The following is a 25,956-nucleotide window of genomic DNA, read 5'->3' on the forward strand; positions in this document are numbered from 1 at the left end:
TTATGCATGTCACAAAAAACGGGAAAAATATAAAACGGAAAATGTCACGGTCAACTTGAAAGAATAAAGAGGTATGACTTTAGTTGTATTCCAATGTTTTCCCAAAACTTAAATTTAGATTCGCTCTTAGATTTTGTAAAGATTGATAACATAGAGTACCCTGATTATAGCCGAGACGTGCGGAAAAATGCCTCTAGTTTTTCAGCTAAATCTGTTTTCTTCCCATATTTGGAACAACCAAATGATATAATGCTAAGCAAATCCTTCACGATACACAGTTTAATCACCTTAATCCATTGCATAAGCAGTTATTAATCACTACATTATACCGCTCAACTTACAAGCGCTTCTCAGAACGCGCTCCCAGCGCAAATGTTTGCCAAACGCTCGCCAACTGCGCAAACGTTTGATCAAACAATGGTCTCGCTTATGTAATGGAGGATTAATGCGTTATGAGATGTTTTTGGTGGTATTTTTTGTAGATAATGGGATATCGTTTTGTCTTTTATTGGTAGAGACAAAGTGGGAATATTGTTGGACAGTAATAAATGAAAGGAAGTAATACTGTGCATGCCATTTGCTATTTGCAAAAAAAGCTTTAAGTTATTATAAAAAATGGACAACATTTTTTCATTTAGCTATAGCGTTTTAGAGCCATATAAAAGTATGCTGACTATGTGAGAGCAACCGCGAGCAGAAGCTAGTTTATTATAAACAAGGGTATAGTTTTATTAAAAATGTGTTGGTAAAATGTAAAGTGCATTTTCTGACGTTAATATTATATGTGGTTGTGTAATGTTATAATAACGTGTTTAATTTGTTTTGTTACAGTTGAGTCGCCGGGACACAGTCGCCACACTTTACATTTTATTAAGGTATGTCTTACAACATTAGAAAAACTATAATTAAGAGCTATAACAAAGCACTCGTGGTAAGATGTGTGGGACTGGGGTGTATTAGCGATTTTGTTGTAATTGTTTATTTAAAGGTGTCGAGATGGTATCGAATTATAATGCCTTGACAGTAAAATAAAATTTGTGAACACAAATGTCTTGTTATGCCAATAAATATACTTTTGTTAAGAGAAATTTACGTAAATATTATTTAATATTGCTAACAGTTATTTATAAATTTGGAACTTTGAAAACAAGTATACATATACGTATTTACCATTTTACAAATATAAAATAATAATAAAATAACATTTGATAGGTATATAACGATAACTATAAATCATAAAAATAAAAGTAAATCGATCATATTTTATTGCAAATAAAAATATAATTTAAGTAAAATGTTTCATAAGAAATATCATAAAACGTAAAATAAAGTAAAGTCTACAGTAGAAACACAACATACAACTACATCGTCGGTTAAAATGAAAAGAGGCGTTGGAGTCCTTTGTTTTATATCTATTTACGTTACAGGTAAATTAAAATTATTGTTTACTTTTATAAAACGTTTCGTCGTTTCGTGATTTTCTATATACCTACCAGAAATTATAGATACGTTACCAGATTTAGGGCCAAAATAAAAAAGACTAATACCACTTAGTCTAAGTCTAACTAATAGTCTTATCCGGAAATTGAACCTAATACCTCGGGATGATCTTATGACTTAAAACACCTTGTCTGACGCAGTCACTAAAAATCCTTGTACTATACATTGAAAATGTGCTTAAATACATTTCTCTAAGTACAAAACCTGGTGTTTAGTGACTTTAGCAGCTCGTTCGCCCCAAGAAATAAGAACTCGTCGTACACAGGGTGCTCCGAACAGAACCACTCCGCTCTGGCTGAGGAGAGGGTCGCCAAACCAACAGACTAATGAACCGATATACTCGTATATTGACCATGGATCTTATAAGAGATCACATAAGTAAGACAAGTTCATTATTTACATACTTCCTATTCTTCTTCAACTGCAAATAATCCGTTTTGGTTACAACCGGGACGGATCGCGGATGTTGAAAGGCCTTCAAGATCCGCGAGGTTAAATATTGTAATTGATTTTAAAACAGTTTGAATTATGAAAAAATATAAAACCCGTTTTTGTTATGCCTATTAAAACTACTTAGCTTGAAAACTCAACATAGCTATTGGTCATGATTTTTGCACAATAAACAAAAAGATTCCGACCAAAATCGTTTTAAAACTAGGAAAGAATATCAGTAGGTACGTAATTTAAACTCTTCTTCCATACAATTTCAATTTCACATCTCACCATTCTTTCAGCAACAACAATCGTTTGGGAAACCGTAACATTAACACAAGAAGGCAATACCATTCAAATCAAAACGCAAACACAGACATCAATAACAAAATAAATAAAAACATTAACAAACAAGCAAAAACAACAAAACAAAATAACAACAATAAAGATAAAGAAACACTTCATAATATAAATACAGCCAACAGACCTTCACATACTGGTAAAAATATAAAAATAATACACGAACAGGGCCCATCTCACCAGACTGCACATCCTGTGGATATAAAATTAGGGGAGATTTTAAAAGAGACTTTTGCCAAACGACCTAAAGTACCAGTGAAAGAGGCCAAGCCTGACCCACATTTGGATGAAGTAGTGAAAAAAGTGAAGGAGTCACCACATTTCGAGACTGAGAGGAAAATGATTGAAGAACAGGTGCTCCAAGATCTTAATATGGTGACCATTCCAGAATATGGACTTGTTGAACGACAGATCTTGGGTCTGTCGTAGTGTCGAGAAAAAATATAAAAATGTTAAAGCTTTGTCTATTAATTTGCTTATAACAAATTCAACGAAACCGACGAAAACGGCATTTTTTATTTGCCAGTTGATTCTTTAGTAGACCAAAGCGCGTCAATATTCAAGCTTCAAGGAAACTAGGCAAGGGTAAAAATAGTGTTCCAACATTTTAATTATATAAAGTATAAAATTAGTTTGTCAATATATACGTATCTCTGATTGACTAACACCCGAGTGTTATTAGTTACTCATTATGCTTGTTACCTGTCCTTCGCGTTTCGGTTGAGGACGTGTAGTTTAGTACAAAACAAGCAATAGATTTAGTGGACATTTATTGACTCAATATTACCAAACATATCTACATAAAAATAGATCCCAAAAGAACTTTTGTCCAGATAACACAAAGGTTAATTTCTCCATAATTTTATAATCTCCGTGTAAAAAAGAACAGATATCTTCGCTAGAAGGCAGGAGATAAAGACAGATGAATTATTTGGAGCAGAGGAAAGTTTCCGCGTTAATCACTGCGCTTATCTTGATCGTGAAAGAAACACTAATAACTTGTTTGTTCATTATACCGTTTGGACCTGCCCCACTGTTGGGAATAAGAGCTTACTTTAATTATGATAGTAGAACATCTGACTGAAATACTTATTTAAACGACTACTCTTGGTAGTCAAAAATCATATCACAACATACGAAAGCATACAAAAATACGTTTTTTTAAATAAATTCCACAATAATAATAACTGTTGAGAACCTATCTACTTTTATGATAGGTCAGACTGGCTTATTGCGGTAAATTTTCACTGAAAATCATTCAATTGTGTGAGGTAAGTAGAGGTCATGATTTTGTCAGAAGCGTGAGTTGTGGACACATATATGTAGGTTGTTCATTTTTACAGATTACCAGGTGAATATATTGTAATATAAACAAAGGCTAAGCCTTATAATGTAAACAACTTTACAACTGATGTTCTTGCAGTGCATATTCCAACAGCTGTACAGTAACTACACAAAATAAAACACAACACCTTCCTTGGAGGCATCTTAAGCAATAAAAACCTTCTCAAAATTTAAATTCTTCATTTTCCAGGCCTGTTGTAAATTCATTTCATCATGTTTCAGTAGAGTATACATTACTGTAGTATAACATGAATACCGGCTATAACGTAGATATTAGCCGTGTTGTTCCGATCTTACTGTCTCGCGGGAATAATGCGTTATTCCGGAAACGTTGCGCTCTGTCTTATTCCCTTACATCTTGGCGTTAAGTCTGTATTGTGGAATTGTTTTAAAGTGAGTTAACATTGTGTTTGCCGTTTTATAACACTATACATCAGTTAGTTAATTTTAATTTAGAAGATTCATAGCTAGTAGCACTCACTAGTCAGCAAATCGATCAAGTGGGTTAAGTAACCTTAAAGCGGACGTTCTATTGATGGATGGCCGTAAAGTGGTATTAAGGCTGAGTGTCTTCTGGAGGGCATGTGAAACGCTGGTCGAGTTAGTTTTAAAGCGAAAATAAATAAGTGAATTAAATTAAGAACTTATGAAAGAAAAAGGATGATTTAATACGAAAAATAGGTAATCGTTTATTAATCTTACCTTTAATAGCCTGGTTTCTTAATCTAAGTACTTATCAAAACTAGATGTAGATATACATCATCCCGTGGTTCCGCCTCCACCACGAATAACATCAAAAACTTCTCACGTAAATAACGAGCACGATAAATTTACTAAATCCCCGATCTTATCAACATTTTCCTTCGAGCCATGTGAAAACCAATCTAAGTTGACCCCAGATGTGGCCACTTGGATCATAATTTCACCAATAAAAGGCACGTTAATGGCCTCAGAAGGGTTCCTTGGGCACTGGCCGGTGGAAAATTAGGTTAGGGAGAGGACGGCTATAAGCGGAACCCGAATGCTTTAAACAATACCTTCCGAATTTAATATGAGTTTGATATGTTTATTATTAACAGTGTAATATTATAATCTTGAGATTGGTGTTCCTATAAGTAGCTTCAGTGACGTCACAAGAGTTTATTTCCTACAAAAAACATTATTATTGTTCGCTTATTATTTAGAAACGTCTGTTGCGAATTGATTGCAATAAGTCTACGAGTGTGAATCCTAAGTCTAATCTTTTTTAATAGAAATAATAAGACATTTAGATAATCATCAATAATACGCACACCTATACCTAACATGGAGAGCATAAAATACCATCAATAAAATAGACTTTATACTGTGGGGGGAATAATCCCTTCGGCTATCCGATTTTACTAGGGGGGAATGGGATAAGTGATGATTCCACTAGAAAACCACCCCGGTAGCCAACGTTCTGGTGCGTGGATGGCCCTTGGTCCTAAAAAACTTCTCCATTGCTAACAAAATAGCCTAGTGACTAAAACCTGACAAACAAACATATAGACATACAACAAAATTCAAGTGTAAAATAACAAGCACATCTTCAATACAAAATTCTGTATCAGTAAAATAGAGTATCATCCTTTTCACTGTAATATAATAGGAGTAAAAGAGATACATCTATAAATACGATATGTTATGAAACCGTTGCATTTTACACACACACATAACACTTGTGCTCAGATTGCCAATGAATAAGTAACCGGGTTTGCTCGCAGAAACACTTTTATATCAAAGCCTTAATTCTATATTTTATAGGTTAAGATGAAGACAGAAGCGTTTGAAACATGACTAGTTAATGCCTCTATAATTTTGAAAAACCTATTGCCATATATCGGGTATGTACCTGAAATCCTAGACTTCCTATTTTGAAAAACTCACGAGATGTTCTTATTTTATAGTTATAACATACGCAATATAATAATATTATAAATAATATCTGAAAATGTGTGTTGTTTTTCTGTTACGGGAAAATGCCTGAATCGATTAGAATAGTATGTGTCATAGCTACATAAAATTCCAGGAAAGGTCCATAAAAAGTTATTTCGTAAATGGAGCTACGGTCGTAGGCTAGGAAAATAAGACTAAGTCGTTTTACTCGACTCGAGAATCGAACTTAACACTATGATCAGCAGTCACACACATTATTGCGGATATACTACTACTCTACGAAGGCAGTCCTACCAATTCAAAACTATTATTAAACCGGAATATGAACGTGGCTATTTCAAGTTAGTATCAGCTAAATATCAAGTTACCCTCAAACCATTAGTCCTACTAGAATATAACTAGGCTCTGAGGAACGTTGAACACAGCAATTTAAAATAATGGCCGATCCAACTCATTTGAGACTTGATAGTGGAAGGAAATAGCTTCATTCGTGCTCTGATTATATTCAACTAGGTTTACACTGAGGTTTTGCTCGTGTAGAATATAGTATAATATATATTAAGACGAAACTGCTGTTTTATTTTATCCCTCGTTGTCTTTAGTGGAAATTAATACGGCGATCGTGTATGGACGTGAATAAGGCAAAGGAAATTGTAAGGTTTGTACCAAATGTTGTTTGGTATCTGGCTATCCTTACAGGAACAAAGCGTGATTCTATGTATGTATGTAATACGAAATAGGAATAATTTAGGAAATATCGCCTGTTAAGTAGTAAAGTAGTATCTTTTTGTTATTTAAAGTCATCTCGTACAGTAGAAAACACTGCAATACAGTACAGTTTGAAAACAAACAGTTAGAAGATATATAGCAACCTAATTTTCGTTATCTTCTTACTGGATTCCCAACAATACAGCAGCTTGAAATGTACAAACAAGTAACCAAGGATAAGCCAATCTCAGGAATTTCACGAAACAACGGAAGTGTCGTTATTTTGCTTATTACCTTAGAATTCAATTGATTCGAGGATAAGATCGGAGCCAGCGATGTTGTGAACAAAGCCATGCGGCATCTGAGCGGCGCGCCGGCCGCGGTACCAGGGCCCCAGCCGTGGCAAGGAGCCAACGCGGGACTTCGTCGACACTTTGGCCCTGAGCCAACTACATCGATCGCTTATTGAAGAGGTCAACGCTCGCCCTTCGCGTCTCGCCAGCGATGGATACATTGCTTATTCCTAACGGACTAGACAGACATAATGAGGGTGTTTTCTCGGTATTTTTCTCACGGTCCTAGCGAAGTTTGTCAGAATTGGCTCAAGTTGGTTTTTCTAGATTTTGATTGAATCGTTTTATTATTTATGAGGTTGACAATCGTTTTTTTGGCCAGTTATTTCTTTGAAAAAATGTGCTTTAGAAATACAAAGCTGGTTATTGTTTTCATTAATATCATTCAAACATTAAATAAACAGAAAAGTAATTGAAAGTATAATGTTTTGTAAAAACAATTGTAAAATAACATGAGAATTTATTTATTAAAAGAAACCACTCTCCAATTAGTTCAATAAAATAAAAGCAAACATAAAATCATGTTAAGAATCACGGTACTATAAGTTTGACGGTAGACTGAGTAGATTCCAGCCTTCTAGGTTTTACTCGGGCCTAGGCTTAAGTGGGCAACAATTAAATAAGTCCCTAGTATATGGAGCCCGTACGAAGTAAAAATAAAATGTATAGAGGGTAAGGTTTTGAAATTATAATATACTGTGTTTAAGAGGCAAATAGTTTGCCGCTAACTTTACGCAAAAGTGACGGATTGTTAAATGAGGTCGTAGGCTTAAGTTCAAATAGATAGATATCGAGACAAATTGTAACGCTTGCAATACTCTAAGGGGTCGGCAGAGGTGCATGAAATACACCAACTTTTCGTCATTAACAATGTTAGTACCATGTGCTAAACAAACATTATATTAAACAAACCTAAAGGTTTTTCACTACATTTGCATATGTTCTCATTCTTGTTTAGTTGGCATTATAATATGCATATTTTCCTAGTATTCAGAACTAAACGGTTCTTAGAGAAAACAAGGCTAACGAGACGCAAAATGGGCAAAATTTTAACATAAACTCGAAGGCATTATTGTTTTACTAGGCATAAGTTATAGTCAGCTGGCAAACTGTTTGCCTTAGACCACTAAAACCATAGGGAATAAACCTTAATCCCGAACTATCACGATACTATAGTTATGATCATTTTAACGTTATTTTAACAATCGTCTGGTTGAATTTCATGGCCGCCATTCTGTAAGGCTCTATCAAATATGTAGTTTTATTGTCCTCCAGTTTTATCATTTTTATTTCACATGAAGCGATTGTAGGAATCTCGCAGTGAAGCATCGCTGGCTTCTGAATTATACATCTGGAAGATATACGCTCTCCTCGCTGTATCAATAACTAGTTTGTTTTGAGAATCTCTTGGTTGATGTTTTGACCGTAAATTCTTTGAGAACTTTTATCTCTTAATGTCTTTTACTAGTTTACTATCTTTAGGAATTCTATTTTCTGAATACTATTAGAAATATAATATGTTATAATGATTTGCAATAACTGTTTTTATGAGCTAAGAGAGGCTTTCTTTAATGCAACTAGAAAGAGTTTTACAGCATTTAAATTGTTATGTTACTGAGCAATGGTGAAGGTAATTGTCTAAAAAATATGAAGAAAAGTTAAATATTGGTAAAGCTATCCACATCTGATGATAGATGATTGAAATCAACATGTGTCAAGATAGTTAGTTAGATTTTCTGCTCACACGAAAAACAGTAAATAAATGTTTAACATCATGATATGCGCTGGTTTAAACCCTCTCGGAAAAGATAAAACTCATCAAAAGGCTTTTAGTAAACTATCACTTACCAATATAATAAAATTACCGAAAAATGCAGCTTAAAATAGGCGTTTCAATATAAACAGTAGTTAAGAGAATAAATTCACTTAGTATTCTCTGTGGTACGTTGTATTTTGGTAATAAACAGTTAAAAGCTTTTACACATGGTGTGTTGTATCTCATGTACTCGTCTACTATGTAGTGAGGGAGTAGTTTTTCTGCTTCGTACTATTTTATGTTAAAAGGTTCCGAACTCAATGGTCTTTGTTTGTCAATATATTTTTCCTTGTAGTGTAATGTTTTAAGTAAAATCTTATAATAAAACATTAAATTGAACGATGCTAATGAGTTTGCTCAGAAATATAGTTTATTGCCTCAATTGGTTCAGCAAGCACATAAAAGTATGTAAGATATTCATTATATTTTTAATTGCTCTGACTTGCGCTAGACTTGTAAGGGTTAATTGTGAATTATATAAACATTTTCTTGCTACCACGTAATATAATTATTATTATTCCCGTTACAAAGTTGGAAAAGCATTGGTAAAACGAAAAACAACACCATCTCTTCATTTTGGTGTCGACCACAATTTAGCTGTTGTACGAGTTTTAAATAGGTCCCAGAACTTTAAGCTTAAAATAAGCTGCAAACTCTTCGCCTAGTTAAACTCCCACTTTAAAATAAACGAGCATATTTTCTGCCATCTCACGAAACCTCTTCCAGGAACTTCATGCAGTGGCGCAATAATTTAAACCCAATTGTGCACTATCACTAAGTTATCGGTAGAGGGCAGCACTTGGGCATTATCTCAAACTTTCCCACTTTGCTCAAGACGTAGTTTTAAAACTTAATTGGTGTTCAATGTCTTCTTATTTGAAGATATGGTTAGTTCATGCTGAGTTTTTTCTTTTGTTCGTTTTTTAATTGTATTTTTTTATCGTATGGTTAGTGGTCAACCTAGTATCAAAGTTGTTCTAGCCGTCCGAAGATTTTTGACATGGCTTACCGACTGATACCTTTAATAGTACTCGGCTATCTTACCTCAGCGCAAATACCATCGACCAAGTGGTCACCCATCGATAGAATGTCCGCGATAGGGTTGCTTATCCCACAGATCGATGGCTTTAACTAACTAGCAGCGCCTCGCCTATTTTTTATTGTTAAAATGTGTCAGTTTTATCGTAGTGACAGCTTATGTAGTTGATGAATAGCTTCGTAGAAACTAGTCACGCCATGATAACTGAGGTAACGACTTTAATAATCTGTTTTAGATCGTTTTACGACAAGCTTAACTACGATTCAGTTAGTTTTTTTGTATTACATCGATTTTAATGTTACGAAAACCTATAATAAGCATATGATGCAAAAGGTTAAACCGAAGAATATAAATTCTTACATTTTAAAATATAAGTTAATGCCAATAATTCTCATTATAGAAATGCCAATTACCTATTATAAAACATGACACTGACAAGATACATATTTACTACACATAACACGAAACACCATTCCTGTATTTGAAAACAATCTACTACAAAACCACTTCTACAATATTAACAAAAACATCGTCTTTATATCAAATTGATGTGCTTTCTGTATAAACGATTGCTTTTGTTTCACGATATTATGTGCGAAACATTATTTATGTATTACGTCTTCAGTGACGCTCCCCGGCTGGAGATCGATTCACTATGATTTATTGGACTATAGATTTGAGTTGAAGTTTTAGATATTTATAGTCTGGTCTGACTGGATGATGGATGTTTTGAATATTTATTTTTGAGTAATGTGATCAGGCATTTATGAAACTGTCAGTCTGTCGTTTAAATAGAGGCAGTTTTGGTACCTGTGACCAGAATATTTGTGAAAATAGAACATGTTGGCTTAAAAATATATAAATACAGCTTTATAATGCATCTTTGGATTCGGTAATCAATTTAAACAGACACTCGTCTACTCTGATATAACTTTTTTTTGATGCCGGCGTCATCAAACTATTTTTAGCCCTTCGCGTCTTACTGCTAAGCACAGTCTTCTAATTTTTCTTTTCAAATCTGTCTATCCTGTGTCATATCCTGTCGTAATGGGCCGTATTTTGCAACTATTTTTAGGTCATAAAAATAATATTTCCGTTTGAAAAATGTAGTGAAAAGATGTTCTAACACACAATAACTCTTTGGAGTAATTCAAATTAATGTGAACCTTGTACCACAATTGCCATTAAACTCTCTGAAGCATGAAAAACAATCACATTTGCATTCATCTCGATCCCATCTGTGGCGGCAGACCGCCTCACTGGCTCACTGCCTCAGTGCCTCACTGGCTCACTGGCTCACTGGCTCAAGAGCTCGCGGTTCGTTTGTACTACTTTGGACGGTAATATCCAATAAACGAAATAAAGGAACACAATACACTCGTAATGAGGAAATCCACTCTTTGCCAAATGTTCACCACTACTAAGGTTGCTGTAGTTTATCCAACTATGGCGACTGTAGTATAGATTCTACAGTTATGTTTATTACAAAGGTGCCTAACGAATATTTGATTTTTCAAAACGAAAAGCTCTGAACCACTAAACGTATAGTTAATGGTTCAGAAAACGATTTTTAAAGAACTAGAAGTCTTTGAAATATAATATATACAGGGTGTGGCGTAAATAATGGATAATCCTTTACCAGCGGATGGGCGACAACCCAACTGATCTAAATATCAAAATTTACCTCTGGCACAAGTATCATAGTTTTTGAGATTTTGGCCATTTTGTGTGTTTTTTAAAAAAGCGATTTACGCTCGTTCTTTTTGATGCTGTGATCACAATTTAAGGCTTTTTTTAAATCCGTTTTTTGCAAATAAATCCTGAATAGATGTGCTATTGAATCTACAATCTTGTTTTGTTATTACTACTTGTTTTTTATTTAAATTATGCATTCAAAGTTAAATTTTATAATCTTTCACAACTTTTGTGCAACTTTGAGCACTTGTGGTGAAAAAAAAATGTATGGTGGCTTTACTGCCCACGCCATAAATAATTTCTATATTTTATTAGAATTCTAAATTGGTATAACATGCAGCATTCATACCGATTATTGTCAAAATATTACAACGAACTTAAATTATTAACACTTTTGCCGGTCGACTAATTTTATTTTATCAGCGCGTTTAAGCTAAGTTTGCTTTCAAATATTCATGTTTATAGGGTTACTAGCTGACCCGCGCAACTTCACTTGCGTCACATAAGAGAGAATGGGTCAAAATTTCCCCCGTTTTTGTAACATTTTTCATTGCTACTCCGCTCCTATTGGTCGTAGCGTGATGAAATATAGCCTATAGCCTTCCTCGATAAATGGACTATCTAACACCGAAAGAATTTTTCAAATCGGACCAGTAGTTCCTGAGATTAGCGCGTTCAAACAAACAAACAAACAAACAAACAATCAAACAAACAAACTCTTCAGCTTTATAATATTAGTATAGATTACACTATTAAAGATTATTTAGATGATAAAAAAGCTTGGAACTGTGCTGCTTCTACCAAGTCTATTTCAAAATAATGTATTACAATTTGATGAAAAATGATTTTTTTGTCAACAGAGTAGTTTTCTTTAGATTTCTAATTATCTTTATTATTTGAATAGTATTTATGTTTTGTATTTCTTTTTTTTTTCAACACTGCACACAAGTGCTCAAAGTTAAACAAAAGTGTTGAAAAATTATAAAATTTAACTTTGAATGCATGGTTTAAATAAAAGACAAGTAGTAATAACAAAACAAGATATTAGGTTCAATAGCACATTAATTTAGGATTTAAATGCAAAAAAATTTGCCCATTATGTGTGTTTAAGAAAGCGATTTACGCTCGTACTTTTTGGTGCTGTGATCACAAATTAAGACTTTTTTTAAATCCGTGTTTTGCAATTAAATCCTGAATAGATGTGCTATTGAATCTAGAACGCGCTTAGCGTGAAAAAATAAATTAGTCGACCGGCAAAAGTGTTAATAATTTAAGTTCTTTGTAATATTTTGACAATAATTGGTATTAATGCTGCATGTTATACCAATTTAGAATTCTAATAAAATTTAGAAATTATTTATGGCGTGGGCAGTAAAGCCGCCATACATTTTATTTTCACCACAAGTGCTCAAAGTTGCACAAATTTTGTGAAAGATTATAAAATTCAACTTTGAATGCATAATTTAAATAAAAAACAAGTAGTAATATCAAAACAAGATTGTAGATTCAATAGCACATCTATTCAGGATTTATTAGCAAAAAACGGATTTAAAAAAAGCCCTAAATTGTGATCACAGCATTAAAAAGAACGAGCTTAAATCGCTTTTTTAAAAAACATACAAAATGGCCAAAATCTCAAAAACTATGATACTTGTGCCAGAGGTAAATTTTGATATTTAGATCAGTTGGGTGGTCGCCCATCCGCTGGTAAAGGATTATCCATTATTTACGCCACACCCTGTATATCGCGAATGGTAAAACATTAAAAAATACTTGAAATATTTTTTTACCGTAATTTGGTTGTTGTCTTATACGTTACATGTTACGAACTACAGTTTACTTTTCTATTCACACCTCGTCACTCTGCGCCTTACCTTAATCCTCCCCTGACCTATGCATTTCATAAGCCAATTAACTGGTCACTCTAGTGGAAGTATCACGTTTCTTATTACGTAACATCTGTTTACCTTCCCTGAACAAATATAATATATACAAAACGTAGAGGCAAGGTGTTATAATTAAGATTTAATAGAAAGAGCAAGACAAGTTTCAAACTTTATATCTGCGCTTAAATGTTTGAAATCGCAAGACTTTTACAAGCAGTACTTTGGATTCGCTATGCAATAAATGATTACACAACAATACTTTTTTTAATTATTTTAGAGTAATAGCAAACTATTTATTCGTCTATATGTTTGGATGTCTATAGCTGACTTTTTTGTCATTGTGATCAAAAATACCAAATATTGCTTAGTATAAAGAATTCTATTATACTTAGGTCACTACTTATATTTTGAGCCTTGACGAATCTGATTGTTTTAGACCCCATTTGGTATTTTCATCGTAAAGTTTGGCCTTTTTGACTACTACATTCCTAAGAAAGTTTTGAAATCTGTGCTGAAAATATTTTCAATATCGTCGATCGAAAATTGTAAGTGTGCGGGAAAATGGTATTAGGATGTTAACATTTTCGTGCAAATATTTTTTAACGACTTTCGACGTGACTTATAGAAACACTCGTGTCTATATCGACTTATTTATTATTTGGTGATAAATTCCGATCTTCTGAAATTTGAAAACGCGAATACGTAGAGTTCTATCATGATTATTTTTCCCTCACCAATGAAATTCCTGAAGGTCGTCCAAGGTCACCAGTTGTATCCGGAAAAATCGATGCGGTGCGAAAATTAATTATGCATTTTCGTTTCCTGACACATCAATAGATCGATAAAATCCTATACATTATTTCCACTCTTAGATATAAAATATTTGGAGAGAAAATTTTCGTTTAGAAGTTTTTTTTTAAATGAGCCAATTTTTGTCTACAAGAATTCGTAAAGGTACTCGCGCCGATTAGTGCGAACAAATGCTTGAAAACTCTATCGTTTTGCTTCAAAATACATGTATCAAATCGTGACAGACCACTATGCGCATGAGCCGAAAAGTAAACGTCAGTCGACTTTATGGATGCTTTAAAATGAACCAAATCCAGAAAAAGTTTTTCGCGCTCGAAGCACTTCGAAACAAATAGTCCCTTGATTTTTTATAAAAACTGTGTCACGGCCCAAAATGTCTTTAGAAAAATGTAGAGTGGCTAATTTTCATTGATTTACAGTCAAAAGTTTACCGAAAGACTGGTTTAAAATATGGAAAAGCCACAAAATCCTACAGGTCGAGTGCCATAATGACAATGCCCGCTCCAACGCATCTTGTTAAACAACCGGCTGTTACGTGCACGAAAATAATCGAATAAATTAGTTTCTCGCCATACACTACAGTTTGACATCAAATGACTTTATTTAGTTCCAAAACGTCAAGAATAAATAGCATTAACCTTGTTTTTTTATCGGCACAAGAAACAGGTTATGCTTTTAAACACCCTGTTTTTGAGGGGTCTTCGGGAAAGAAAAAAAAATATTAAAAAAATATTTCGATCAGATAAAAATCTATCTAGATCATGCATAAGAATATCCGAAAACACGATAAAGTAGTTTTCACTCACATATTTACCGTTTTTCATAGTTAGGCTCAAAATATAAGTAGTGGCCCACGTATTATTTACTATAGTTACATAACCGAGACCTATAGTAAGAGTCCGGGAGCAGAAATGTAGAGCATTTCATCGCAATAATCATCTCGGCCGCGTTTCGTTCCGTTATGCCACCAATTCCTTTGATTAGATCCGCTGGCATTTTTCTAATAACATAAATATATGTATTATTATTATTCGTTTGGTTCATTGTTGAAAGGAATTTATGGAGGAATAATATATGTGGGCATTGTGCATTATGATTTTAGCTAAGTCTATTAATTGAAGTTTATTTCTCTCTGTTAAATGAAATTTCTTTCTCCTGGAGAAGATTTTATACATATAGATTCTGTCACGCCATTTTTTTTATCGGTGTAGGCAGGTACCAATAAATGAATTTGCTGTAATTCCAAAAAACTTTTCGTGCTTCATGCACCTCCATACAATGACGTGTTGTCATACTGGACCGTCAATTACGAGTATTGAAAGATGAACAAAATTTCAATGTGTTATTAACGTGTGTACTTTTTGACTAATAGCATGAAAAAGTCTTGATTCTTTTTTACTTCTACTGCAATGATTTATAATTTTACTGACGCATTTTCCAATAAATGTTTCAATGGATTACATCCACATTTGACAACAACTTTAAAGTTACTTATATAATAGTTCTTGCGGAATACACTTGAGGCGGTAATCAGATTATCATACGAAATATATCGATAGCTACTCAGTGGTCGATGGTAATAGAAGATCGTTGGTTTCGATAGATAAGTGTGGGACAGCGTGTGACGTCACGAGACCGCTATAACTTACCATTGTTATCTAAGGGGAAGCTTATCTCTGCTCCATATACGAGATACGGAGATATAAATTTAGGTTTTGATAGTATGAACGTAGTTGCGGAGGAAGTCTTTATGTAGAATAGGAATGTTCTAAAATATGGCTTGGGATTTTAAAGCTTTTTTGTACCAAGTTTTTAAAAACATATAGGAGTCTGTATTAACAAATAGGTCACTTAATATCGAAATCATAAGTGAGCACTTATCTCCGCCCTGTCAGAACCTATTCTATTGAAATTAAACACTGGATCTATAAGAATAAGCTACATTTTTATTACACAAAGATAACGTGGAAGCAAAATAAAGTAATTTAAAAAATATGAATAATAAAACCCTGACTTTACGTAAAACTTATCTCTTATATTTTCTAATCCCAGCTAACAGTAGTGTAGAGTAATATACTTTCTATTTATACTCTACTTTACTCTAATGTAGTATACACAAAACAAAACGTAATAATATTGCAACTGAGAATTTCTAATATAATCTAAATACATAAAGCATTAATTTCAAAGTATACAGTAAAGAGGATCATGTATAAACCAAACAATCAGCTAACTAAAACCACTAATACATACCAATATCGTACGAATATCGCGTTAAATTCGCAGCACATAATATCCATTGCAGTTTGTGCTCGGGATGAAACATGGCTCGTTGTACTAAACCGTCGATGTATATATGATCACGCGCTGCGGTCGACCGCGCGGCTGATTTACTTGCATTGCTCGGGGCATGCTCTGGATTCAATTATGAATGATATTTTGTGAATGTATTTTGGTAAAGGATTAATGAGTGTGTGTTTTAGCTAAATTCTGCATTGAATTTAACTGACTCGTGAACATAGTGGGATTAATACTATAGAACTACTTAAAATATTTCTTAAATTGACATTTACTTTCTTTCCCCTAATGTATGTATATTACACAACAAAACATTTTTTTTTAATTATCTGCCGTTAGTGAGACAGTGTATAAGCTTGGATGAGTAATTTTTTGTTTTGTTCTCTCACAGTCAAACTATGCTTATATTGGTAATATAATAAATCTATTGAGTGGGCTGAACAAGAACGTGTTCAATTAAAATCATTTCATTTCAAATCGACTATAATCGCGACTAATTCATTAAAATTTTGACCGTCCCATACCTTCTATATTAAATCACTCTCCAGCAATCTCCAAAACTTAACACAACTTACAAACTCAACTCTACCAAGAGAAATAAACAGCAACTCAGTACAAATTCCCACACAGCTCGGTCACTCTGTCAGCACAATATAAAGACCACCGTCGTTATACGCTCGATGGAGCCCGATCGATCAGAACTGACAAAATACTGGCATTAACTCAGTAGAACTGATTGTACGTCTTTAAAGTTGTAAGTGGGTTCTTTGTGGTCTGGTTGTGTATACGGCTGGTGAATACGAGGTCTTGAATTGGATTCCTGTTGCAAATAATTCAAAAAGTCCTTTGTATGTTAATTAACTTTATTGGCAAGGCCCTTAGCTTACAAAAGACTATGGCCGGCCTCAAATTTTAACTACGTACAATATAACTTAAAAAAAACCGGTCGACTCTAAAATTAAGGCGATCCAAATTCGTGAAATAAAGAAATAGGTAAAGAAAAATAAATAAAGAAAAGTGAATTAAAAAATGTTGATCGGTTATTTAAAATAGTGTTCGGGAACGAACCTTCACCTACTTGTGTGTGCGTACTTGAGGCGTCTGCTCAGACCACTCGGTTATCTAATAGTGTATTAGAATATTGCCCAAAGTTTGGTAACGACTCGCCACCATTGGATCAGCAATATTAATGGAATGAAACACTGGTCATTTAGGTATCGCAAATTACGTGTATATAAGTAGTGAATACGCCTTCAAGTAGAACAAGCGTAATGTTATCTTTAATACTAAAAATATAAATGCGAAGTTTAGAATTTCTGTTTCTCAATCATATCAAAACTACGGAACTTATTAAAGTTAATATTAATATACCTACCTAGATCATCAAAAAGTATACTTTTTACCCCAACAATTTGTTTCATCCAAAAAAGTGTCGCAGCCAGGGAAAAAAAAGGCACAATAAAATACCATCGTTCTCTCGCTCAATGGAGCCCAATCGATCAGAACTGACAAAATACAGCGCATTAACTCAGACGAACTGATTGTAGATACTTATTGGAAGTATTTAGTAAAGAGATTATTGCCTGTTAGGGTAATGAGCGGTTCTTAAAGGACCCTTTCCTTTTAAATATTGTTGGGGAAGACTACCCTTTTTTGTTTCAGAAATATGATTTTATTATTGAGCCTGTGACACGCAGTGTAGGCAGTGTTGCAAAAAATAGACCTGAGATTAAATTTGCTAATGTGTTAGTCCCATATAAAAGAAGGTTAGCCTAGTGCCACACATCAGACTCGTTAGCAAAACTACTAATTATAAATTACGAAAATTGAATAAAGAATCTGTACTGTACACAAAAGGAGCAGTCAAATTACCTCTAAATAAAAAAGTGTATTTTCTATCTGGACAGAAACCTTTGCCTAACAATGGTACAGTACAGGCTGATAAAATAATAAGTCAAACACTATAGTGTAATAAATGTTTTAGTCAGGAAAAAATACGTGGACTAGGTTAGTTCACGTATTTTGTATATGATAAATAAATAGATAAAATTTAATAAATATTTTGAGCATAGTGCATGTCTTGACATTATTATAACAATCAAGGTCACACTTTACAACCTTGAAAGGCTTTTCTGCATCGTTTATTAAACGTCGAAGAAAATCGTTGGAATTCTCCCTCAGAACAAAATGCCACGTTATATAATAATCTCGTGAAAAGCTTTCAGCTTCCATTATCGATGACGTTCGAGACGTTTTACAATATATCATTTATGTTACTATAGTGTTATAACACTTTAAAAATGTTTTAGTATTAATATTTAACCTTATTTTGTCGCCCTTGGAATAAATAGCCAAGGGCAATAATTTTTTATAAGATCCGATTTTAATATAAAACTAATCTAGCCTAAAACATAGGTTGATCTTAATTCAGGCTTGGCTAATTATTATATCAGTCACCTAAACAATACTTGTAGGTGTAATATTGTCACCTCTGTGGCTTATAATTTTAAATTTTTATTACTTAAATATTTATGTCCCAACCCGCACCTGGATACCTTGGTGGACTCAAAGCCAGCAGTGGGACTTTAATAGGTAAATATTTTTGTTATATTTATGTGGTCCGGTAATTATTTAGAAAAGGAAAAATAATTTTCACAGTCGGGGAAAAAACGGGACAAAGTTAATAAACTAAAATGTAACAATTTTACACGTGTACGTAAATTAAATATCAAAACACAAGCGCCTGAAGCGAAACTTAGTAGAACAAACTGAAATACTCTATTAAAACATAGAGTCATCAAAGTCGCAGTATTTAGCGCAAGTACAAACAACACCAGCTCTACGTAGAGTCGACTCTACGATGTCACTCCTCATTTACATAGCGACGGTAGAGTCACGCAAACCAAACACGATTACAAACGATTTAGAAGTTAAAAGCTTTATTAAATGCTGACAAGTATTATAAGGCTCTACCTTGCTCTATATAGCGCTATGTTCCTTTACATTTATACTTGTTATATAATAAAGTTGAAGGTTCTTTATTTTTAATGCGGCTAATATCTAATCGAATTTGATTAAAATATATTTATTTATATTAGTCTCTACATGCACATAAACATATAAGACTGTGTTATTATGTGTCCGTCACGCAAGATGTCAGTACATAATTTATTTAGTTACATAAATGAGCTTTTAAAATAGACATTTTCCTGCAAGGATACTTCTGGTTTTTTGAACATCGAATATTTGTTATGTAAAATAGAACAAGATTTTCCTAGAATTATATCCATGTAATAAAAGAAATCAGAATAATAAAACACTAACAATACCTTAAAAAAACTGCTTAAATCAGTATATATTTTGAAACGTTTCGACTACAAATGATTAGGGATGTTTTTCTCTGGTGTTTAAAATAATTGAATTTTCGCTTTTGAAATAAAAGATTTTTGGCCAATATTGACGAGTAAAACGCTGACAGCTCAAAGCGCTCATACTGAGGTATGAGCGCGGATGGTAAATGATTGTCATTCAGGCAGACACTCTTTGGATTGAGCTCTAAGGTTCTATTCTCGGCTTATTGTTTGGGGTTTTGGGGTTATTTTAGCAGTACTTCGAAGATGCGTAACTTGTCCGCTATGTGGCATAGATCGCCCAAATATCTACGAATTTCATAAACTTATCTGGCGACACACCTGCACATATTCAGGCATCAGCGGCGAGATTGTAACATTAAAATAATATGCAATGTTAGCCTAATAATAAAACCATGTCTATTTTGTTATGCATAGTTGAAGATAAAATAAATAAATATCATTGGACAACTCACACACGGTCATTTGATTCCAAACTAAGCAGAGCTTGTACTGTGGTAACCAAATAACTGATAAACATACTTATATACTTCTAAATACATACTTATATAGACACATTTACATCCAGATGAGAGTATAGGTTTTATTGTATATGACTGATCGCATCATAAATCCTATATAGTAATTCGAATAAACACCACTAAACTCTTAAAAGAAAGAATGAAAGCAAAGGTTTGTAGTTGCAATAATTCTTCTTTGCCGGGAACGTGACGTAGTGCCAACGTAACAGGCTTAAACACGGTTATACAGAGTGTTGTTTTAATAAAGATAGACGCTTTTATTTCTTGCTGGTCCGGTTTTAATGTTTAATGTAGGGTTGCTAGGAATATTGTTATATTGGGGTGTGTTTAGTAGATTTTAAGATTTTTTGTGTTTAATTCTCGTTTTAGATGTGTTATTTTAAATTTTTGATTTAGAAATGTTTTAAATTGTGTAGTTTTGATAAGAAGGGTGTTAACGGATCAATATCGACTGCTATAGAGTTGTTGTTAAAAGTGTTAAATTTATGTGTGATTCTAATTAGTATTCCCACTGTTTTATAGGGTGCTACTTTTTAACGCATTTCATCATCAGAATCAATCTGGAACACAAAATGATATACCACAAGACAGTCCAACCAGTCCAAATTATTTATTGACGCCCAAAAATACTTCTTCTTCTTCTTGTCGTATGGTTAGTGGTCCACCTAGTGTCAAAGTTGTTCAAGCCGCCCGAAGGCCTTCGACGTGGCTTAACGACTGTTATCTTAGTAGACAACAACCAGGACCGACTTTTTACGTGCCCTCCGAAGCACGGAGACGCCCTGTTCAAATACCACTATGCGGTCACCCATCTATGGAATGACCGCGCCAAGGTTTGCTTAATCCACAGATCGTTTACCGACCGGTGAGCGCAACTGGCTACGGGCAAAAATACTGTAACATAAAACCTCACCGAAAAATATTGAAAATAAAAAATGCACACAAATCTTGTTGTTAGACGAAATATCTTAGAAAATTCAATCAGACGCCGCCATGTTGTGACGTCACAGCATATTGAAGTTGTCTGATGAATAAAATATCACGGCGCGTCGTAAGGGGCCGGCTAGAGGGCCCTACGCCTAGGGGCTGGTGGGGAAACGGATAGAGTTAAGATCCTGCCCTCCGGAGGGAGTGTACCTCTTTATATAGCGTAGTAAGGTAAGGGATTCTTTTTGAGGTTGAATTTTTGATAGATGCGTGAGTGGAAATGTAGTTACAGGTACTAGAGGTTTTTTATATTGAATTTTGTTACGGAAGTACGTGTGCGTGAAAATTTATACATCAACGAATAGACAGTCTTTATATGTTTCATGATCGTTAAGTGTCAAAAGATAAGGCAAACTTTTTCATGAATGAATATAATAACTCTTGATTATATTATTAGTAGTTTAAAATCGAAAGTTTTCCTCATAGTAACTGTCATAATTTAGAATAACAATCACGATTTTAGGCCGCGAAATTTATTTTGAAATAAAATTCGCTTCACAAAGCAGCACACGGTAACCATCAACACACCATAACAATAAATATGACACAATTTCCATCTCGACACAACAGTAACAAACAAATATCGTATGTTTCGTGAAATTCAACCAATCAGCGTCGCGAATCTCTCAATAAAAATAAATCCCGCTCATATCCGCAATTGGCGCTGTATCCGGAAAATGGCGGCCCCGCTATCACATTAGGTGTAATAGTGTAATCACTGGACTGAAGCTTTATGATACTAGCGCTCAAGCCTTATATATAGCCTGTAGGAACTGGTATTAGGGGTAGGTATTGAAGTGGAATTTAGACAGGTTTAGTGATATAGGTTAGTAATTTTGTGTTATTTAGATATGCTGATATCTTTAGGTACGTAGTAGTATTATTTCAGGTAAGGGTACCGTCTCAAGGCAAGAAAAGCAACTCAACTAGGTAAAAAACCATCACTCCGAAACACGTTGCAAGAGTATGACGTCACATGGTGTCCAAAGACTAATTAGAATTTTCGACACACTATTTTACGTAATAAAAATAATTACATTGTGAAAAAACCATTTGTTACATGAGAAACATATTTAAAGTTCTATCCAAGCATTAAAATCTAACCTGCTATTTTTCAAAGAGTAAGTACTGACTGACAAACCAATTCGGAGCTCATTCGACTGGCGAATATTTTTAAAATTTCCCACAATGACATCCAAATAACACTCTAAAAGAAAGTTTCTTAAAAATTAACTCAATCTTTAAAACCTTATTTAACCTCTATTGTAAATTAAAATGTAAATTTTCAAACAAAACGTAAAGAAAGCTAAAGTTAGCGTAATGTATTTAAAGTGATGTGCTATAAATAGCCGCTGCTTGTAGGTTGTAGGTTGTTTCGCGCCGTTCTTCCCTTTACATAAATAATAGCGGCCTGAGAACAGTGTTCTTATTATAACGTGTTTGTTACTTGTTACCTTTTGCAACCTATCGTAGCTTTAAAATATATGTAACAATTTTGTAGGAAATAGACGGCCGATAATTATATGTTTGGTGCAGAAAGTGGTTAATTTTATTGAAATATACATGCGGTCCTGTATGACAAGATGAATGAGGCAAAGAAAGTTTGTAAGGATCGAACTTAGTAGGTTTTTTATTATCTACGTATTCCTTTGGGAAATATCGTAAAGAGGCGTGAAAATAATATTTAATAATTGTTTGAAAGTGAAGTGCATTAAGCGTAAGAAAACGAAAGAAAAATTTAATAAAATAATAAAAAATATAGTACAGTGGTAAAATTAATTTAAATGTTACTGACTTCTCATTTGAAATTGAAGTATTTATTTCTAAGTGTATATGCAGATTATAAAACTTAAAGCTACATAGTTAGTGAATTCGTTACAGTCGATTGTAGTCATGCAAAAAGCTTTTAAAACCCTTATAATTATGTAACAGTTTTTATAGACCAAACTGAAACTGTCAAAACCAACAACGACATCGATATATCAAAACTGCACAAAGCTGAAAAAAACCAATAGTTTCTACTACCAGTCCTCTACTAATGAACAAAAACTCGAAAGTCACGTTTCACAAACATATCAACTCATAAAAGCAATTCCAATCGAGAATTTGTAGTGAGACTAAAAAACACACTAACGTTGATGCTAGTAGCAATAAGATAAAAATATTGGAAACTTGGTAGTGGTATGAATGGGCGTATTTGGCGTATAGTTTGTGGCTGACTGTCTTTTATATAGCAAACTGAAATAACATCGCAGTAGACGTAGTAGATACGTTTTTTAATTAATTATTTGTAGTGAAAAGTCTTGTAAGTTTTTATTCAGTATTCAAAGTAAAAGATTATTTATTTAATAATTTTATTTTTAATAGTACTATCCTTACATCCTGGCTACTTCTTAATTAGTAGAAATTGCTGTTGCACTTAACTAACCAGTAATCTAGCTAGCTTTATTTAGGCCCTACTGTATTGTCTTAGAATTAAATAAGAACTTACAGTTTATTCACCACTACACCGATAAACTAACATCATCGCACCATCAAAAATATGCTTGAATATTTTAAGCAAACAATCTGCCACAAACTGTCTGCTCTACACAAACACACCTCTACAATTTGAAAGCGAGCGCGAGTTTTTTCCATGTTATCCTTTATCAGAGCGTGTCACTGTCTCGTTGTTAGATTACATACGTATATTGTTCTGTGTGTTTGTTCGTGCGGTACAGAGAGTATTGGGTGTATTGGCAACATGTCAGTTATCTGTTTCGATCATATTTCACCTGGCTTTGTATAGTTTTTGTGCTTCTTGTTACTTGGTTTTTGTAGAAAAATATACGCTATTCAAATATTACATAAAAAATTTAATTCTTAGATTTTTTTTTCGTAAAAAGACAACTCTAGTACATGCATAGTTTATTTATCACTTCAAAAGAGACTTAGGTAATTCCGTCATCAAAATAAACAAATAAATTTAAGCAAACAATCTGCCGCAAACTCTCTGCTCTACACAAACACACCTCTACAATTTGAAAGCGAGCGCGAGTTTTTTCCATGTTATCCTTTATCAGAGCGTGTCAGTGACTCGTTGTTAGATTACATACGTATATTGTTCTGTGTGCTTGTTCGTACGGTATAGAGAGTATTGGGGTATTGGCAACATGTCAGTTATCTGCTCTGATCATATTTCACCTGGCTTTGTACGGTTTTGTGCTCTGTTATTTTGTTTTTTGTAGAAGAATATACGCTATACAAATATTATCTAAAAATATGTAGAGAATTTTACAAATATACGAATGACAGAATAAATAATACGATCTCTACCATTCAATAGTAATTTATTACATCACATAAGATGTCGTCATAGAGAATTAATCTATACTAATATTATAAAGCTGAAGAGTTTGTTTGTTTGAACGCGCTAATCTCGGGAACTACGGGTCCGATTTGAAAAATTCTTTCAGTGATAGATAGCCTATTTATCGAGGAAGGCTATAGGCTATATAACATCACGCAACGGTCATAAGGAGCGGAGTAGCAATGAAAAATGTTACAAAAACGGGGAAAATTTTGACTCATTCTCTTAGGTGACGCAAGCAAAGTTGCGCGGGTCAGCTAGTCTATTCTAATATTATAAAGCTGAAGAGTTTGTTTATTTGTTTGAACGCGCTAATCTCAGGAACTACTCTAAATTCTTTCAGTGTTAGATAGCCCATTTATCGAGAAAGGCTATAGGCTATATATTATCACGCTACGACCAATAGGAGCAGAGTACCAGTAAATAATGTTACAAAAACGAGGAAAATTATGACCCATTCTCTCTTATGTGACGCAAGCAAGGTTGCGCGGGTCAGCTAGTTCACTTATAAGTAGTAAGGGTTTTGCGTACACTACTTCCTTTACATTTTGTTTAAAACATATTTTGTATGGTTACTGAAAGACCACAAACTTATTTCCCAACAAGATTTCTTTTCACAATATCCACTTTCCTTCTGAAAGCGTATTAAAAAAGAATACCTTTACTTTTATTACTAATCCTATAGTAAGATAAGGCTTCAAAAACATTTTGCTTACTTTATTACAATGTTTTTCTTTCAAAAAAAAAAGGAGCTCGTGGCTTAGTTAACAACAGCCGCGCGGATCTCTGAGGTTAAGCCACGCTTGCCGAGGTTGATTTGTGGATGGGTGACCATCTTATACATATCGAGTTCCTCCGTGTTTTAGAAGGCACGTTAAATTGTGGGTCCCGGCTGTCATTTTCGAAGATCTTTGACAGTCGTTAACAGTAGTCAGAAGCTTGAAAGTCTGACAACCAGTCTTACCGAAGGATATCGTGTTATTCCAGGTAACTGGGTTGTGGAGGTCCGATAGGCAGTCGCTCCATGTAAAGCAATGGTATCCAGCTGTATCCGGTGAGACTGGAAGCCGACTCCAACATAGCTTGGAAGAATGGCTAAGCTGATATATATACTACAATGTTTTTCTTTAGCAAAAGCAAGTTAGTTTTATGTAAGGTAGAAGAGCTATCAGTAGATTGTTGAATTATTAACACGTTGTTTACGGAAGACGCTTCAGTTTGCGTGTTTTTAGCACATGTGACGTCACTCATGTGGACGTGTAGCGTGATGTGGTGACGTCATCAACCACATGGGACAGAGAGTGATGTTTATGAATTAATTGTTGACTGAATATTTCTCAATATATACTTTTTGAATATCTTAAATTCTATTCTAACAACTTTATGAAATAGTTGTGAATATTTTTATTGAAAACTGAGAAGTTTTCAGCGTGAATTCCTGAAGTTCTTTTTCAAATTCAATCTATCAAATTTGGGTACCAAATCGATAAAAAGACGTTAGATATTAAAAAAGTTCATCGGAATATAGGTTAGACTGAATATCAGTTTTCTTCAAAATAAATTTTCTGAA

General features: G+C 33.8%; 2 protein-coding genes across 3 annotated transcripts in view; both read left to right on the forward strand.

Moving 5' to 3' along the window:
- cpx (synaptic transmission protein complexin) overlaps positions 1-25,956 on the forward strand; it is a 338,383-nt gene that overhangs the window by 42,833 nt on the left and 269,594 nt on the right. For both annotated transcript variants that reach the window (XM_076130760.1, XM_076130761.1), the window contains exon 2: positions 832-875. The gene's annotated coding sequence lies outside the window, so the exon portion shown is untranslated. The remainder of the gene's footprint in view (positions 1-831; positions 876-25,956) is intronic.
- On the forward strand, positions 1,252-3,807 carry LOC142983598 (uncharacterized). The gene is made up of 3 exons (XM_076130562.1): positions 1,252-1,427; positions 1,716-1,878; positions 2,235-3,807. The coding sequence occupies exons 1-3, from the start codon at positions 1,379-1,381 to the stop codon at positions 2,719-2,721; spliced, it is 699 nt and encodes a 232-aa protein (XP_075986677.1). The 5' UTR covers positions 1,252-1,378; the 3' UTR covers positions 2,722-3,807.

Source organism: Anticarsia gemmatalis, chromosome 24, assembly GCF_050436995.1.
Source record: "Anticarsia gemmatalis isolate Benzon Research Colony breed Stoneville strain chromosome 24, ilAntGemm2 primary, whole genome shotgun sequence".
NCBI lineage: Eukaryota > Metazoa > Arthropoda > Insecta > Lepidoptera > Erebidae > Anticarsia > Anticarsia gemmatalis.

Coding starts and splice junctions, on each gene's coding strand:
- LOC142983598 (XM_076130562.1), top strand. CDS start 1,379: ATGAAAAGAGGCGTTGGAGTCCTTTGTTTTATATCTATTTACGTTACA. Junction 1,428..1,715: donor TATATCTATTTACGTTACAG/GTAAATTAAAAT, acceptor CCTGGTGTTTAG/TGACTTTAGCAGCTCGTTCG. Junction 1,879..2,234: donor TCTTATAAGAGATCACATAA/GTAAGACAAGTT, acceptor CCATTCTTTCAG/CAACAACAATCGTTTGGGAA.